Consider the following 19535-nt stretch of genomic DNA (forward strand, 5'->3'; position numbering starts at 1 on the left):
ACAATCTCAGGTATAGATTTCAGGTTTTCAACCCATACCTCAAGTTAAATCTTTGTTCCCAAACCTACTAGTGTGTGACTAGTGAGCAGGGGTACTTACTTCTCAATATTTTAGTTTTTCACTACAAAACAAACCTAGCTGGAATGGTGGTTCAGAGCATTAAAATAAAAAAAATATATATGTATTTACATATGCTCAGTCTAGAGCCTGGCGCACAATTAGATTTCAGTAAATGACAGCTATTATTATTGTGAGTGATACCTTCTGCCCCAAATAAGAAAATGTCAGGAGAGTCTCATTAAAATAAATATAATTCAGAGGGCAATTATTTTCTTCCTAAAATATTCTGTTAGACATTTTTAGATGATTTTTAAGAGAAATTTATGGATAAATATGTTACTTTTAGATTCACTGATTCAGGAATACATATTTTGACACTTTTTTTTCCTTGTTATAAAATCTTTGTGAGATGTTAAGGAAATAGGTTTTGGATATCTTCATTACTTTTGAGATGGAGATTCATTTATTCAGAATTGAATATGTGATATATGTTTATTTCTATGTTACGTGACAGAAATGCCAGAAATAATAATGTGCATGTAATTTGAAGAGAACTCTAAGGATGAATCACTGAGGTTGAAGCAGGCAAAAAGGCTTTTTAACTGAATGAACACCCTGATAATGCTTAAATATCCTAAACCAGAGCTTTGATGCTACATAGCACTTAATTTTATAGATCCACAACCCAGTTATTTTGAATGATCTGTGATCTATCTGTGATCTTCTTTTTGTAAAATATTTCTATAAGACCTCCAAGTAAGTGTTTTCTCTTTTCTATTTAAGAAAACAGAAGCTGTCGAAGAGGTTTCAAGCCCTGTCACAATCGTCGTTGCATTCCTCACAGCAAGTTATGTGATGGTGAAAACGACTGTGGAGACGACTCTGATGAATTAGACTGTAAAGGTAAACACATGCTGCATGGATGTAGGAATATTATCATGCTAAGTGTTTCCTAAACTCTTCCTGAGTGTGTTCCTGAGAGCACTAGGGATTCACTCTTTTAATACAAACTAAGTGTGATCTATGGATCACACTTCGGTAAATGCTGTTGGAGGGGAGTTAGAGTCAACTCAAAATTATGACTGTATTCTCTATATCTAATTTCTGTTTCTTTGCTCACTTCAAAATTCTTGCCTTTTCTCAACTTTTCAGTTCAACCTCCTCATTTATGAGATATTTCTACCAGAATGTGTAATACTGAATTTACTTCTCCAAAATGTTCCCCTTCATTCCTTAATTCTTTTTCCATGATATCATCATTTTCCTTCTTATTAGACAGGAAACTGGTATTATCCTTGATTCCTCCTTTCACCATATTTTATCACTTATCTAATCATTAACAAATCTTCCAGTTCTTTGGAATATATTCCATTCCAATCTACTTTGAGCCTAGATTAACAGAGTGGTCCTTTTTCTTTTTTCTTCTTTTTTTTTGTCTTTTTTAGGGATGCACTCACAGAATATGGAAATTTCCAGGCCAGGGGTTGAATTGGAGCTACACCTGCTGCCCTACACCACAGCCATAGCAAGGCGGGATCCAAGCCATGTCTGCAACCTATACCACAGCTGGGTTAAACGCCAGATCTTTAACCCACTGATAAGGCAAGGGATCAAACCTGCATCCTCATGGATAGTAGTCAGGTTTGTTACTGCTGAGCCACCATGGAAACTCCCCAGAGTAGCCCTGTAATTAGTCTCCCTGTTTCTACTCTTTCCAATAATCTAAATTTTTAGTCATGCTAATACTACTAAGCATTTTAAGCATTTACTTTTTTAAAATTCCCTTTCCTCATAAAGAATCCTAATGTTTGCAGAATAAGTGACAAGTTTTTAGTCTGACATTTAAGTCCTCCTAAAATCTAGACCTATCATATCTTTCCAAACCAATTTCCCTTTATCTTTTCATTCATTGAACACTTTCTTGGGTAAAATTAATTTAGAACTAAGACATAAAATTTGTAAGTCATGTGTGTGCCCTCAAGGAATTCAAACTCTACATGAAAGATAGTCATTTAAACAGATGAAAGTGAATATAAGGTGGTATAATTGTACTATTAGAAAGGTAATTTGGCAGGGGTGGGGGGACTTGGAAGTATCCTGAAGTTTTTAGACTAGATTAAATTTATGCTGAATCTTAAGATTTAAATAAGGTGGAATGATCAAAACAGAAGAGAAATCCAAGTAGAGGGACCATTATTGAAAACTGCAAGTAATTTGATGTTTAGAGCCAGACCGCAGGCTGGGAAGTGATGAAAAAATGAAAGTGTGAAGAAGGAACCAGGACATGAAGATGTTTTTTGGTGCCATGTTAAAGAATATGAACTTTATCTTGTAGTCACCAGAAAATGAAAAATAACCCCACGATTTTTAGAATGAAAACTATAATACTGAAATCAGTAGGATAAAACAGGAGGCTATTACAGTAGCCAAAGCTAAGAATAAAGAGGAGGGAGACAGATATAACAGCATTTCAGAAGGTAGCATAACAGGTTTTGGGGGGTAATAAATATAGGGGGTAATTTCCATGGGAATAAAGGAGATTGTGTGTGTGTGTTTTGGTTCCTTTTAAAATATTATTTGTTTTTATTAATTGTTAAAAAGTTTTTTGTGCCTTTTGTTTGTTTGAGGTTGAGATAGATAAGAATAGTCCATATTGTGAGGTTGGAGCACCTGTAGATCTTCAGATGGAACAATTCAAAAGGTATATAGATAAATATAGAACTGGAGCTGAGGTAGTAGATTTAGACAAGAAATATTGATTTTGGACTTTTTTTTTTTTTGCTTTTTAGGGCTGCACCTGCAGCATATGGAAGTTCCCAGGCTAGGGGTCACATTAAAGCTGCAGCTGCCAGCCTAAACTACAGCCACAGCAACGCAGGATCCTAGCTTCATGTGCAGCCTACCCCACAGCTTGTGGCCAAACCAGATCCCTGACCCACTGAGCGAGGCCAGGGATTGAAACTTCATCCTCAGGGATACTCCCTGAGCTCCCTGATTTTGGAATTCTTAAAGAGAGAAAGCTCAGAGTTCTCTAGTGGCCTAATGGGTTAAGGATCTGGCATTGTCACTGCTGTGGCTAGGGTCCCTACTGTGCTGTGGGTTTGATCTCTAGCCCAGGAACTCCCATATGCTGCAAGCTCAGCCAGAAAAAAAGAGAGAGAGAGACAGAGAGAGAGAGAAAGCTCAAAGGATGTATAGATTAGTGGTTGTTTTAAGGAAGTATATCAGAATTACCTGTTGAAATTAAAATTAAAGACACTAATTTAAAAAGGAAAGGGACACCACAGGACTAATAAAACTATCTTTATAAGAAATTATTTTTTCAAGAAATGAGGATAAGTTAGCACTGTAAAGTATCGTAGAGAAGGCAAGAGGGAGACACAGACTGTAGTGTCCACTTTATTTGAAAAATAGGAGATAATCTGGTTACCTTTAAGAGAGTCAATTCAGTGGAATGGCAAGGAAAAGGCAGATCATGTTGACTTCTTACAGAATATGAAAGGTGAATGAGTAAAGACAGTGAATACAGACTATTTTTTCAAGAAAGTATAGATGATAAAAGATTGAAAAGTTCCTCTGCCGTTTTAGAGTGTATGACCTTGGCCAAGCACTTGAGTAGTTTACCCATCTAAGTTGACACTGCAGTTTAGAAAGAGTCAAGTACATTTGCAAATTAAATCAACTACTGTTTCATATTATCTATAAAAGATTACAAATAATAAAATGTAGTTTACTGGGAGTACGTGGAGAGAAATGGTTAAACATTTGGATGAAAGGAGTAAAAGAAACTAAGGGAAGCAAAAAAAAATAGATATGTTCTATCAGTTATTTGCAAGCAGGAAAGGAAAATATAATGAAAACATTCAGCTAGGATAAAAGTAAAAATATCAAGGCAGAATGTGAGGTAACTGAACAAGAGTTACAGAAAGTAAATTTTAAAACAAAATTCATGAAAAGAACCATGGAAATTTAAAAAGTTACTGTGGATTTTCTTAGAAAATAATTTTTTTTTGAAAAGCAGTAAGTAAATTAGTATGTTTGGGTTTATTAATGAATATACTACCTAGTACATGGTAGGTGCTTATTAAATTTCTATTTGGGTGGTTGAAAAAGTAAGTCTTCCAAAAATATAGATAGGTTTTATTCTGCCCAATGACATTAGTATCAGCTACTGAATAACAACTTAAATAACTCAAAATAATATTTTCCCTTTTTAATCTAAACTCTCAAATTCTGTTTTATAACCATTTTAGCCGTATACTTAGGGACAGAACTACTATGTTTGAGAATCAAGTTTCTGCCAAATTTTTGTAATAACAACAGTATAGAAATCATGACAGTTGGATATCTTAAGAAACAAGAACAATGAAACCTTATGCCATGAAGGTTATTATTTCTGTATAAATTGTACTTTGAAACTGCAAATGCTCATGGAAACTCTAGTATGCACAATATTACATACTAAAAATTAATAAACATAAGTAAATGGACTAGCTTCTTTGGGATAAACAAATAAGTAGCTTTTTAGATGGAAGGTTACTTGTTACAGTTGTTTCTTTTAGATTTGCTTTTCTTTCATATGAAGTTGGTACACATGGTATCCTTGTAGGGCACATTTCATGCCAAAACATCCCAGCTAAGTGTCCTTTTTCCATAAGCCAATTTCTTTTTTCTGTTTGTTTGTTTCTTTTTTTTTTTTTTCTTTAAGGGCCACTCTGTTGGCATATGGAAATTCCTAGGCTGGGGGTTGAATCAGATCTGTAGCTGCAGGCCTATGCCACAGCCATAGCAATGCCAGATCTAAGCCACATCTGCAGCCTACACCACAGCTCACAGCTATGCTGGATTCTTAACCCACTGAGCAAGGCCAGGGATCCAACCTGCATCCTTATGGATATTAGTCAGGTTCATTACCACTGAGCCATAACAGGAACTTCTAAAAGCCAGTTTCTTATAAAGCATTAATTCATAGGTGTGTCCATCATACACATGGACACTTACAGTACCTAAAAAGTAATGAAGGAAAAGGCACACAAGCAAGTTCAGGAAGAATAGTAAAAAAAAACCTTATCTCTCCAAGCCTTTTCTTCTAGTTACTCCTTCTATAATCAGTCGAACATGGGAACACAGTGCTTTGCTGTATGTATATAGGCATGCACACGCACACACACACACACACACACACACACACAATGTGTTATTTTGAATACAAATAAAGTACAATGTTACGAAATTTAAATAATACAATAAAAATATCAATAAATACAGAGATATTTTGATAGGCTATGGAGAGGGGTTATGATGGGACTATCTGTAAATTATTTGAAGTACTATTACACTTTCATTTGTTTAATTTAGATGTTAATAGTAATGAACATTATTGTTTTTTAAATTTGGCAAGGCAGTGGGTCTATTTACAGAGTGGAAATGGATATTAGAAGGAATTATTTTTGGTTTCTTTGGAAGCAAAGCAAAATCCCAAATCCACATCAATCTTTTATCACTGCCCCTTTGTAGCTGTTGCTTTCATGAGTGAGAGCTTCAGACATCAAGCTATCTGGGGGGATCTGAGGAGTTGCTCAGAAAGTTTGTCATTCTGTATTCCTCTTCTGGTTGTGTCAGAGTTTGAACAGATTTGTGGAGAGTGCGTGATATCACTCATCCGTTGCCTGTTGAGATGAATATACTCCCTTTGAGAAGTACATGAACTTCCTTGGGTCACCTGAACACCTGTAGGTGGACTGGAGAGCAAGCATTTCTGAGGCGACCCAAAGGAGAGGAAACTGGTATTTGTTTTTTTCCTAAATTCACAGCAAATCTTTGAAGATTCTACAAACAACAAACTAAAGGAAAAGGATAAGGATTCTTGGACAGGAAGTTATCATTCCTTCTGGGTTCAAATACCTTTAGAGCTTAAGCAGTAAGTTAAATAAAACATGTGGTTTGAAAGTAAACAGAAGAGATAGGACAGCAGATTTAATACATTTTTTCCTTGTCAGCTTCCCTTTCTACAGGCTGAGCAAGGGATTTGGAAAAGAAAACATTGCTAGGTTTTTTAATCTGAATCATGCTAAGAACCACAGAAAGACTAATCAATTTTATATATTTCCTATCTCATTAAATGCTTTAACTGATATGGAGAAAAGAGAGTGGGTCAAAAAGGTAAATTAAGAAAGTATATGTGAGAAAGAATGGTTTTACTCTCTCTTGCTGCTACTTTTGATCCCAATCCCTGTCAAAACTTTGTTTTTAGTGTCTCATTGTTATTTCTGGTGTGGCTGAGGTATATTTTCATTCATATTTTGTAGGCTTACATTTTCCTTTGGACTATCTGGAGGGAAAAAGTCTAGTATTTCTCCCTCAGTTTACCTGTATTTAGACTTCATTACTTTCTCGTCTCTTTTCCTGAACTTTCAGCTTTAAGAAAATTTGTCAGATAGCTTTCATATTCACTTGACAAATTAAGAATCCTATCATCTTACTCCCTCAACAATCACCCTAAGGGCGAAGCAAGCTTCGGTACTTGACTGACCCAAATAATGTGAGAAAGGAATATAGTTGAGGGACCAGAGAGGAAGAGGTTTTGACAGAAGTATTTGCTTACTTATTAAGTGACATTGTTGCTTTTTGCATGGATTTGTCCCATCCCAGAACCCTCTTTCCTTGTCTACAAATGCTGGAGATGTTAATCCCCACAACCTCTTTGCCCCTGCTATTTATGAAATTGTACAACCACTTAATATGTCTAATTCCATTGCACTCTTTAACCCTCTGCTTGCTCTGAAACCTCTATATCAAGTCATGGACTCTATGGAGTAGAATTAGAAATAAAGGGACAGGCAGTTCCTATTTGCACACCTCACATTCTCTAAAAGGCTGTCCTTGCCCTCCTCATCAAGATTCATTAGCCCTATTTTTGATTGGAAAAAAGGGGAAAAAAAAAAGAGAAAAACATTTCACCCTCTATCTAGTTCTCCTGACCACTTGCCTCATGTTCTCCCCATGCCCTTCTCTAAAATGCTCTTTCCTAATCACTCTTCTCAACTTTGAAGTTATAATTTCTGTTCATCCAGTTAGAATCCTTCTCTTTTTATTTTAATTTTTCCAAAATTCTGAGATCATGTTATACTTGCTCCACATTTCTGCTCTTCACACAACTATTATTTACACTTACTTCCACCTCTGAGAGCCCTCAGCACTGTTTTTGCAACTCCATTACTGTGAAATCTCTGAATCACCAGTCCTCTTAACTGTCAGAAGTGTGCTGTCTCCACGTTTATGGAATCATAATTTGCCTCTTCATTCTACCTGCTGCCAGTACTCACTCAGATGAACTCCCTACCATGTACACAGAAGATTCTCTGTGGAAGTTTGGAGGGAGATGAAGATGGTGGAATGGATTGTGACTGTCTCCACTGGGATCTTTCTGGCATCCTAAACTCAAACTTATTAGATAAAACTTCAAGTGTATTATGAATTATGAGACAAATCTTTGTAGACTTGTTTAGGAGTATTACCACTATCTAGAATATTGTTTTTTAGAGAAATGAATTCTATTCTCTAAATAAAAGGATTATAAGGAATCTTTTGGAACACAACCTCTTAATTGAAGACTACTGGTAGATAACAAAGTCAGAAACAAAATGTATATGCTTGTTATGATTATTTTCTGTTATATATTCCATTTATTTTTTCCATTAAAATACTGAATGTGAAATGTAATTGAAAAGAATATGGAAGTTTTTTCTTTATTTAGACAAAAAAATCTATTTTTTCTTGTTTGGAACAGTGTGTTTATCTCTACTTATAATAGCATTATCTTTTTCACATGATAAAATGTAATTTTTAATGAAGAAAATAGTGAAGCAATTATAATTGCAAATTGTAAATAAAACATTTATTCTAATCATCATTTAAACACAAATAAGAATACAATTATAAGATACAATTAAATATAAGAGCAGTGCATTATAAAATACAAATGACATATGCACCTTTGAGTAAAATTTGCATATTTTAAGATAGCATTTTAACCATTTGCAATTGATATAATTTATATTTATAATTAAATAGGCTCTTTAAAATATCAACACTAGTAAAAATGGCATAATCAGAGAGCCCTTCAGGTTGTACATTAACATAATCAACCTGTGGAAGTTTGAATTTGGAATAAAAATCTCACCTAAATTAATCTAACACACAAAGCATGCCATGCACCTGTTCACAACATATTGCTAGAAACCATTATATGGTAATGAATGTGTAAGCAAAGTGGAAGGAATATATGATTAAGAGTAAGAATTCTGTATAAGTATATATAATGACAGTAGCATATCGAAACTGATTTTCACTTAAGCACAGCAAGGAATTGGAAAGCCATACTTTCCAACAACAGAGAGAAGCAATACCACATTTATATGTTTCTTGGCACCCATATTTCCTATACCAAATGTTAGTGAGATGGCCATGTAAAGGAGGATAACATAGCATGATGACTTTCTAGCAATGCTGAACCATTCCCTCTTTGAGTAATGAAGCAAATGCTCAGTGGTTTTTCCTGCTCAGTCTCCGTCTGTCTGTCTCTGTCTTAATCATAGCAGGGAATGTTCTTCTTAGCAGACAGATTGGGATTTCTCTGTACACATTCAGGCATTTGCTTAGCATCAAAACTTTGTACTTTTTAAATTGGAAGGAGAGGGAATTTTCAGCAACAGTTTTTTATTTGTTGGCTTAGAGCTGGACTGGTATGATCACGGAAAACAAGCCACGGTCTCTGCTTTCATGCAACTTCAATTTAACGACGAGAGATAAATAAACAGGCAATTGCAATGCAGTATTATAAGTACCACAAAGTGTGGACGATCTCTGTGATGGGAAGATACATTGAGGCATCTAACCCAAGCTTGGTGGTGGGGGCCATGGGCCAGGTTTGACTGTCTAGAATTAAAAAGGCAAAACCAAACAAAATTATAAAAATTAATTAAAGTACTCAAAATGTTAAAGCAAGGAGTCACTTTCTGTCTAATCCATTTATTTATTTACCTGTTTTTCTAGTATCAACCTGTGATTCTGTTGAGTTCCGCTGTGCAGATGGGTCGTGCATTCCAAGATCAGCACGATGCAACCAGAACATAGATTGTGCAGATGCTTCAGATGAAAAGAATTGCAGTAAGATATTCCATTTCCTTTTGTTTGTTCATGCCTATGCACCTTTGGCATTACATTGAACAGTGTCCACCTCTCCACTGAACCTTGTCCAGAACTGATATGTAATTAACCCCTGTTGTGTAGTATACTTTTCAAATGAGGTTAAATTTTCCTGTTTCTATGACCTACATAGAAGGCTCATAATCTTCACAGATGAGGTGTTTTTCATTTTTCTGTTTACTTCCTTATAGATAATACAGACTGTACATATTTCTATAAACTTGGAGTGAAATCCGCAGGGTTCATAAGATGTAATTCTACCTCACTGTGTGTTCTGCCGACCTGGATATGTGATGGGTCTAACGACTGTGGAGACTATTCAGATGAATTAAAATGCCCAGGTAATTTCCAGAAAGAAAAAGTCTTTGTGTTAAAGATTTAGGGGCTGCTTGTGCAGAATAAACTTATTAATTTTAATTCTCTTGTTTTTTTTTGTTTTCTTTTCAGGGCCACACCTGTGGCATATGGAAGTTCTCAGGCTAAGAGCTGAATTGGAGCTGCAGCTGCCAGCCTTTGCCACAGCCACAGCAACACCAGATCTGAGCCACAGCTGAGACTTGTACCACAAATCAAGGCAATGATGGATTCTTAACCCATTGAGTGAGGCCACGGATAAAACCCTCATCCACATGGATACCAGTCAAGTTCTTAACCTGCTGAGTCACGACAGGAGTGCCTTAATTTTAATTTTTGATACAGATATTGTAGATTAAATTAAAAATAATCATCCTGTTCTAAACATGCCAATTTATATTTTTTAATGACTTATGGAATGATACTTGAGTGATTTGTTCTATATTTGGATCATTTTCCTTTTTCTTCTTCATTTCATCATTAATCTTCTAAAGTTGATTATTACATCTTAAAATATGTAGTCTATAAAGTTTTCACCGAAGTAATACATACTGAGCGAAAACTAGGCAGAGGCTAAAGGGGGGAAGACTGTTTCTTACCAATGGCTTTTACTCATGTTATTTTACAGCTTGTATTCCCATCTTAGGCTATTTGATGCAATTACACAATCTTCTGGGATAGTAGTATGGGTAATAGTTATGATTACTATAACATTATTAAATCAAGGTCAGAAAGGTATATTTATATCTGACTATTAGCCATCTTTACCTACATAAGCACTGAAAATTGTCATCTTATCTTTCCATGAGAAGTTCATGACCTTGTTTCTTTCTAACTATTTGAGTAAACATATTTTAAAAATATATAATAACACCAGAAAGAAAATTGTAAAATTGCCATGACTGGGAGTAGATATGGTATGTAGGAAACTATTACATGTGTTCTCATATTGCTCTTTTGTCCCCATGAAACCTGCTGTTGTATACACTTACTTTTTCCATGTTTAGTTGACATATGATAATTTTTTGCAATATTTTAGAAATTAATTTGTGGGTATTCCACATGCTAGTGTGTACACACACACATACATGTACACATATGATCTACTATAAATAATTTAATATTATTAATGGTACATAATGTATTAACTGGGCAATAGTATATTTCTTTTCTTTTTTTTTTTGTTTCTGCTCATCAGTGTCTAACACTCTGTGATGTTCCTTCTGGGTTTAAAAAGACTTGCTGAATCCTGAGAGGAACTGGAGAACAAATATTCACTAAACTTATAAATATATTTTTTACTTTTTGTAGTCTTTATATACTTCTACAACTAATAAATTATTTTGAAAATTAAGTTTAAACAGTAATAGAGACTTGTGATTATATTGGAAAAGAAGGAAAGAGGCAGTCATGTAGACTTAGGAAATGTGGGCAGACATACAACAAGCCAGTAAAAGTTTAGTCTAAATATCTTGTTATTTAGGCACAATATGCTAAGAAAAGGTAAGATGTAGAACACAATAAAAAATTGGGGGAGGGGTTAATAGTGAATTCCGTCACAAAGTACTTTTCATTTTTAATTAGATCTACAAATTTAGCATTTAAGAAAATAAAATGGAAGTCATTTTTGTTATTTTAAAATGGTCGTAATGCATCACTACAGTGTGATTTACATGTGTACTCTTTTGAGATTTACTTCCTGATTGGCCATGAGTCAGTCACTCTAAATCTGTATAAACCTAGAGATGTAAGGGAATCAATGACATCCAGTAAAGGTAAAAATCTAGTATTTTGTATGTGCTCTCAGGGGGTATAAATTAATTTATTTTTATAAGTATGGAATTAAAAATATCATCCACAGAAGATGATTCTTTGGCCTTATACTTATTCATTTTATACTCATCTCAGTTTTTTTATTTTGATTAACTAAATTCCACATTATTTGGGTTTAACCAGTTTTTCCATTTGTCTCCTCTTTCTGATCCAGGATCCAATCCTAGATCAGATCTGGTTACCATGTGCCCCTGGTCTTCTCTGGTTTGTGCCAGTTTTTTAGTTATTCCTTGGTTTTCATCACCTGGGCATTCTTGCAAAGAACATCTCAGCTCTTTTTAAATCTTTTCTTGTTATATATCTCTTCCAGTTCAAGGAGTATTATTGTTTTGTTATCTGCTTATTATTGCAGAGGTCTAAGATTTAATTTAAATGATTTGACATTACATTCTATATTTTATCACAGTTCAAAACAAACACAAATGTGAAGAAAATTATTTTGGTTGTCCTACTGGAAGATGCATTTTGAATACCTGGATATGTGATGGTCAGAAAGATTGTGAGGATGGACTTGATGAATCCTATTGTGGTGAGACATTGTATCTTGCTTTACTTTTACAAACCATATTATTATTTATATACATAGAAATTTTATACAAATATTGCTAATTGATATTAACATTTAATTTTATTAAATAACACAAAATGGTAAAAATTAAAGTGGAGCAGAGGAACTTATAATGGAGAATAGCAATCTCCCATCCAGCTTTTTCCTTTAATCTTTTCTATTTTTGTCAGTGACTATCTCCATCAATATGAATGATATACCTTCATTTCCTGATTTATAAACTTTAAATACTAATATATTTACCTTCTGCTGTGAAAAATAAAGATTTAGCTCATACAACACATTATACTCTTTCTACCTGTTACTATTATCATCCTAAATGTTTCTACTTATTATATGTTTAGATTAAAATAGTATACTTAAACTTGCATTTCTTCAAACTGTCATCTGTTACCACACACTTAATTTCCATGTGTGTACATTTCATTTCACTTGGCAAGGTAATAAAGCATTTTAAAATTTTATTTAATAAAATTTATGGATTTTATGATTTCCAGGCCAAAACAATTTCTAAAAAAGCATGTATTCATTCTTTTGATTTAACGCAAATATAGCTTACACTATGGTAGATAGAGTAGGAAAATAGATTAAAAATATATTGTCTAAGAAATGTCAAATTGCCGTAAAAGTAAATGTCATTATGAAATATGAGGGTGCATTTTGTTTGATTAAGATGCTGTATATCTTTATATTAGAGACAGATTCTGAGCAAGATTAACAGAGAACCTTATAAGAACTAGATAAACAATCTTTAAGTAGTTCTTAATTTCTGGTAAAGAAGCCATTGTATATATGGTTATGTCATCTTTAATTTTATTTTTTCTAGACTTGTGTTTTTCTAAATGTTTCTCTTTTAACAGGTCATGTATTTTAAATAAAGATGCAAAGATTTTAAATAGCTTGTAAGATTAAAATCAAAATTTTATTTTTATTTTCATTTATATTAATTTGGTTGGATTTTATTCTTGGGTGTTTCCTGGTGATAGACTGACGGTGTAGAAGAATAATCACAAATTTTAGAAATGAATGGAGTACATTGTTATAAATGCATAATTTGGTAATAAAATTCCAGCCACCATACCAATGAATTTGAGTGTTAGACTAAAGTGTTCCCAAAGAAGAGAAACAAAAACATAAAAATGTTAAGTATATATAGATACAGAGCTGTTGGCCTGTCATCACACTAAAACCCCCTGAATCATATCATTTTAAAAACAAATGTATATGATGGTGAGTTCATATTTGTGGCCTTGCCTAGGATGTAAATTTATTTTTTTATCCAACTGTTCAAAAATGGATTAAAAATTGGAAAGAATGACTAGACCATACCTGGAATATTTATTTTATTTTATATCTGTACATGACAAGTTAAAAAAAAAGATAGGAATATACTTAGGGAGAGTGAACAGTGTAAAGACTAGTTCAAAGACAAACCCTGTGAGATTATGTTGAAGGAACAATATTCTATAACTGGGTAACTCAGAGGGAATATTCAAACTCTTGTCAAAATTTTCTAGAACTGTCATGAGACGAGGAATTTAGCTTGTTTTATGTGGGATGGCTGGTTTTAGCAAAGTCTAAAGAAGAACTGGCTCACTGTCAGGTCTTTCCTAAAATGGTTGCAAATGATTTATTTTTTCTTTTGCACCTAAAATATTCTTGTTTGTCTTCTAGATTCCTCTTGTTCTTGGAACCAATTTGCATGTTCTGCACAAAAATGTATATCTAAACACTGGGTTTGTGATGGAGAGGATGATTGTGGAGATGGATTAGATGAAAGTGATAGCACTTGTGGTGAGTTGTTTCTTCTGTGTTCTCATTCAATTTTTAGGAATGTGCTACATATGCTCTATTGTTTTAGCACATACAGAAAACTTTGTTTTCTGCTTTGTTAAACTTGACATTAACATATGTCTGTACATTTTGATGTAACTTTTTATTTTTTCATGACAATCTATTGGTCTACTATTTTTATATATACAGTGTGAATGTATTTGCAAATTGTATTTCTGGGCTTTGTTGAGATCTTTGGAATAGATCTCAGTGATTGGGATTACTTGGATCAAGTGATTGAAAACTTTTTCATTGCTCTTGATATGTATCCCTAAATTGCCCTCAAAATTTATTATATTGGCCTATACTGCCGTAAGTCACACATGCTGTGTGTGTGCATGCCTGTGTGCATGTGTGTGTACTTTAATAACTACTAATATTGAATTGTTTTAAATGGCAAGTAAGGAAGAAAGTTATTGTATATGATTTTAAAGTGTTATTTAAAATTCAACTCCATAGGATTAGAGGTATAGTGTCAAATGTCTATATTTACATACTGTATGTCAACTACGTTGACAACAAAGCCAATGTGATTGCTTTCAATTAATCCCAAGCATTTAGCAAATAATTTAAATTGAATTATTAAATGAATTTTTTAGGAGGTATAAGAAGGAATCAACCTAATCTGTACAGATTTATTATGACTGGCCCAGGCATTTTACTAATTTATTTATATGTCTATTTATCTATCTGATGTATTTCCACATGTGTCTTTGTACCTATAGCTGTATATTCTTTGTTCATTATATCGGTTCTATTTCATAGTTTTTATCATCCTCATTTAAGAGAGAAAAGGACCCAAGTGATAGAATAAGGCTCACTTAAGGGTTAAGTGTACTTAACACCTTTTTTAAAATTTTCAGAAGTTCTTGCCTGTCCTTTACATCACTGTCATGGAATTAGGTAGATCAGATTTATAATGTTCACCCTGAACTGAAGTTCTCTGTACATTATATAAAATCAGAGATAGCCTTGAAAAGTAGGCCACTTATTTTCCTGTAATAAGCCACTTCAAAACTACTTTTTATTTACATAGCTGAAGCAATTTATACAATAAAGAAAGATAATATGGAAAAATTACTAACAAAAAACTCTGTAAGGAAAAATAAATCAGTAATTAATTAGATGACTGGCCAGTCTATTTTAACTACTTCATTTCTCTTTGCTATCAAATATTTCTTTTTAACAAAAGGTCTGTCTACTTACAACAGGTTGAGCATGTTTCCTGCCAGTCTCTAAAATTATCCTGCTTTTGACCCTTTGTATAATTCTACACTAAATGACTCCACTGATACCTCTGTCCTTTTTGAGTGGACACAATATAATGGAAGGTGATAAATACATCTTTTTCTGTTGTGTGACCACAAGCCAGTCCATTTTATTCCTTTTTCCTCAAATTCCTTACCTGTTAAATGATTACAAAACATTAGCCTTATGTAATTATTGTCATCATCTAACATGGCCATTGTGTATTATATAAATGAATTTATTTCCATTCTCTTTTGTTTTATTTCTCCTATTTCCCTCATTATTTTTCTGAATGGTACTGGCACATCAATGTCTATCAATGTCCCGATAATTTTTTTAAAGATTTAATGGTAATGGACATGTTTACTTGTTGTCAAAACATCCAGTCGATTTAATTTAGTCACAGGTTGCCATTTATATACTAACTACCAAGTTGTTGTCAGATAAAACTAGTGCTCTAAACCAAGTGTCAATCAATAAACTGAACTTAATATTTTAGGATTGGAAATGAACTTTATAAATAATTTATCTCAGTGGCTTCCAATCTTCACTTGAAAAAGTCCTCTCAGGGGTTTGTTAAAATGTAGATTCCTTGTAATAAAATTCATTAAGTAAAAAAACAAAATATAGATTCTTAATCCCCACCTCCAAATATTCTAATGTAGGCTGTAAATATATTCTTTTTTCATAAGCATATAGTGGTTCCGACTTGGGATCTGAGGATTCAATTTTGAAAACCATAGTCTGGTTCACCTCCATCACGTGATAGATGAAGAAAGGAGATCTCAGGAAGCTAAGTTTGCTTGAGGTCACTCAGTGAATCAATGATGAAAACTAGGACCAGAATTCAGGTTTCTGAAATAGTTACTAAGTTAGATAGTAACTCTTACCAATCAAATATTGTATCTGAGTAGTTACACAAAATGCATCTGGTAGAATTCTTTCAGCTTGTATTCCTTTTCCCTTGGGATTAATTTCCCTGAGAAAGGCGATGTGTCTCCAGATGACAGTGAAAACTGTGGAAGGAATCCATGAATTTTTCTTTGGCTCATTTTCTTTCTAATTGACCATGATATTTTGGTATCCTCTTAATGCAGAATCTGTTGAACCACTTTCACGGGAGCCAGAAAATTAGCAGCAAAGAGTGTTATGTCATTTTATAGTTTGAGGTATCTTAGTATATCTACTCATACCCCTCATTTTAGAGTGAAATTCAGACATTAGTTTTCTGCAAGGTCATACAGAATTAAATTTCTCAACAGCCTAATCAATGCTATATCTATTATGCCTAACTTGAGAATAAATTGGAGTGATAATAAAAAGCTAGACAAGGAGTTTTAGGTGGATCAAACTTCCTTAGCAGGAAGAATGCATTTTTTACGTCTCCAGCTTTATAAAAATATTATGAAAATTAAAGCACTACTTGAGAGTATAATAGTTAATGTGACACTCTATGATTTTTATGGAAAACTTGAAAAGATAAATAATATGCAGGAATAATGTAAAAATAACTTTGTAGGAAGAGAATTTTATTACAGAAAGCACTAAAGACAGTAGATAACAGGTAAATTCATTTTTCGATTAAAGCAAAATTTGTTTAATAGATTTTCTTTATAATTTCTTCTAGTAATAGATATCATACTAAACCCTTTTCTATTAACATTGATCCTCAATCAAATAAGGAAATCTGAATTACCTGGGAGACTTTTCAACCTCCCCTTGCCATCTGTCCTCCAAGTTAAAGTGTATGTCAGAAACAGGCATGTTTATTTTGAAAGAGATCAACAAAGTGGGCGGGTGTCCCACTTTGTCACTCTGCTGTCCTCCCATATTGAAACTATTGCATTGAAAAACATTTTTTTTCTCATAACAATTTTATGACTATAAAGCAAGCTGGTAATTTATAATACAATTAAATTAGCTTTAAATGTTTGGAAACAACTATCTTTCATCAATCCAGGCAGTCATATTTTCTAGAGATAGTAACATTTTAAAAATAATGCTTACAAATTGTTTTTTTAGCATCTATCCTATGGGGAGCATTTGTTCACAAGAAAATGAAATTAAAGAGAAGTTAGATTTGGGAGGTATGTTACTGATTCACTCAACAAATATTTTATATCCATAACAATCTGATATGACTATACTTGGGGCTAGGGAAATATCAGGAGAAAGATTCATTTTCTAATTTCATATGATTACCTATGCCTAAGGAGAAACAAGGAGAGATCACTCATGACCCTTTGAATTTACTTTCAAAGTTAACAAGCATTTTTTTTTTTTCTGTATGCATTTGAAAACAACATCATGCAACTAAAGGGACATTGAATTGATAGAGCAAAGAAAAGGTAGATTCTGTTTATTAAGTGTAAAAGCAAAGGAAACATGCATACATTATACTTTTCAACCACACAAGGTAGGGAATGACAATAATGATATTAGTGGTTAAGAGTATGTGCTCAAGAATCAAAATGTTTTGGACTCCCATCTCAACATGTGCAAATTGTGACTTCCTGCAAGCTTTTCAACTTCTCATAACCACAGTTTCCTTTTCTGTGAAATGAGATAAATGATAGTTCTACCATTTGGGGTGATTCTGAGGATTAAATAAGTTATTATGTTAAGTGCTTTGCATATATTAAGTAATAAAATGCTATGATTATTTATTATCCTTATAGGTCAGTTCTTTTTAATTTTATCTCATTTTTTTCACAATTCAATGACATTTCTATAATGTGACTTTGCCACACTTTGCAAGGAGAAAGAATTCTTATTATCTTCTGCCATGCTTTAAGACACAGAATACTTGCTACTGAGAAGGAATGCATCTTGAGAGGAAACCATCCATACAGGAAGGACAATAATTGATGATTCCAAATAGCTACAGGTTCTTCCTTGTCAGTGACATTCTTCTGCTTGCCTTCTTGTCTGTATAGGAAATGTAAATGATGATCTTTCTCAGCGGACATGCTGTACGTTACCTTAATGGCATTTTTTTTTTTTTCCTATGGGTTTCAGGTGCCATCACCTGTGCGGCTGACATGTTCAGCTGCCAGGGCTCCCATGCTTGTGTGCCTCAACACTGGCTGTGTGATGGTGAAAGGGACTGTCCAAATGGAAGTGATGAGCTCTCCACAGCAGGATGTGGTATGAAACTATGGGACTGTTGATGAAAGAAAGCTGCTGCAGCATCCTCAGACATTTGCTTTTGTAGTACTCACCATATTCTCCTTTACTCTCACTTTCCCAATCCCTGGACTCATAGGTAGTATCAGAATTAGGCACGTAGGATGTTGTCATCATAGTAGTTAAGCAACCTTTCTAACCACTGTTCAGATTGTTTCCAACATGCACAGTGGGATTATTCATTTTTAGATCATTTTTGATGCATGGAAACTTCATTTCTGAGATATTGTACCCACCCTATGTATGTGTGAATGTGACAGGCTTGTTACTTTCTTTTTAACATCTTCCCTCTCTCCCCATCCCACACTCCTCTTGAAGACTTCTAGGCTGCCTATTACAGATACTCTGTTAAGGGCCACTGTGATCTTAAATAACTACTGATCGAAGGTAAACAGCTATTAGTTCTATGCATAGGACATTAACCCTGAGGTCAGGTAAAAATAGTCTGGCTATACCTGGGGAATCAGAGGAACACCTTTGGAGGCCAGACAATTTACTAAGTTTCTATCTTTAGGTCACCTCAGGAAATTTTCAGGGAATTACTCAATAATAAAGTTTAGGTGCATTCTTTTGCATGATCAGGAGAAAGAAAGGACTGAATATTTGAATGCTCATCCCAAGGTCACATACGGGAATCTTTTGAGCTGAACAGTTTATCAAGAACAGTGCTGTTAACTCTGCTCATTAATGCGAAGTCTCCCAGTTATCTCTAAGATGGTCTGTCTTAAGGTCTTTAAAACTAAACTGATGATGTAATAGTGTGTGTATGTAGGAGTGTGTATATGGGGGATATTTAAAGCAGAGATGGTAAAAGAAGACTTTGAGGCAGGCTTGTGTGCACAGAACTCATGCTATTGTAGAATAAATCACTTTGATCTTGAAACTGATATGTGTGTCTGTAGAGGTCAATGGGGCCACTGAGGGCTACATAGTAAAGGATTATGCATCAGTTCAGGGTTCCAGATGGTCCCTGTATACTGTTGCTGTTGTAGTGAGTTAATGCTCTGGGAGGCATGTTAACACTTAGGGGCCACATGGGTGCTATTAAGTAAATTATGTTAAAATACAACAAATTGTACTCAAGTGACCTGAAAGCATTAATGCCAAATAAGCCTCTATTGCTTAGTGTTTAAAGAATAATTCATGTATTAGAATTGGCATAATTCACTTGAGTTATATAAGCTGTCACACAGTTCAAAGTTAGAGTAGTGATTAGTAACTGAGTTTTGCTTTGATTATAATGGGC

General features: G+C 33.9%; 1 protein-coding gene across 1 annotated transcript in view; it reads left to right on the top strand.

Moving 5' to 3' along the window:
- Nucleotides 1–19535, top strand: part of LRP1B (LDL receptor related protein 1B) — a 1901444-nt gene that overhangs the window by 1637187 nt on the left and 244722 nt on the right. Inside the window, exons 47-52 of the mRNA XM_047772014.1 lie at nt 844–963; nt 9115–9228; nt 9459–9608; nt 11861–11983; nt 13697–13816; nt 18122–18250. Coding sequence (XP_047627970.1) covers nt 844–963; nt 9115–9228; nt 9459–9608; nt 11861–11983; nt 13697–13816; nt 18122–18250 — 756 coding nt within the window. The remainder of the gene's footprint in view (nt 1–843; nt 964–9114; nt 9229–9458; nt 9609–11860; nt 11984–13696; nt 13817–18121; nt 18251–19535) is intronic.

This window comes from Phacochoerus africanus, chromosome 3 (assembly GCF_016906955.1).
Source record: "Phacochoerus africanus isolate WHEZ1 chromosome 3, ROS_Pafr_v1, whole genome shotgun sequence".
Classification (NCBI taxonomy): domain Eukaryota; kingdom Metazoa; phylum Chordata; class Mammalia; order Artiodactyla; family Suidae; genus Phacochoerus; species Phacochoerus africanus.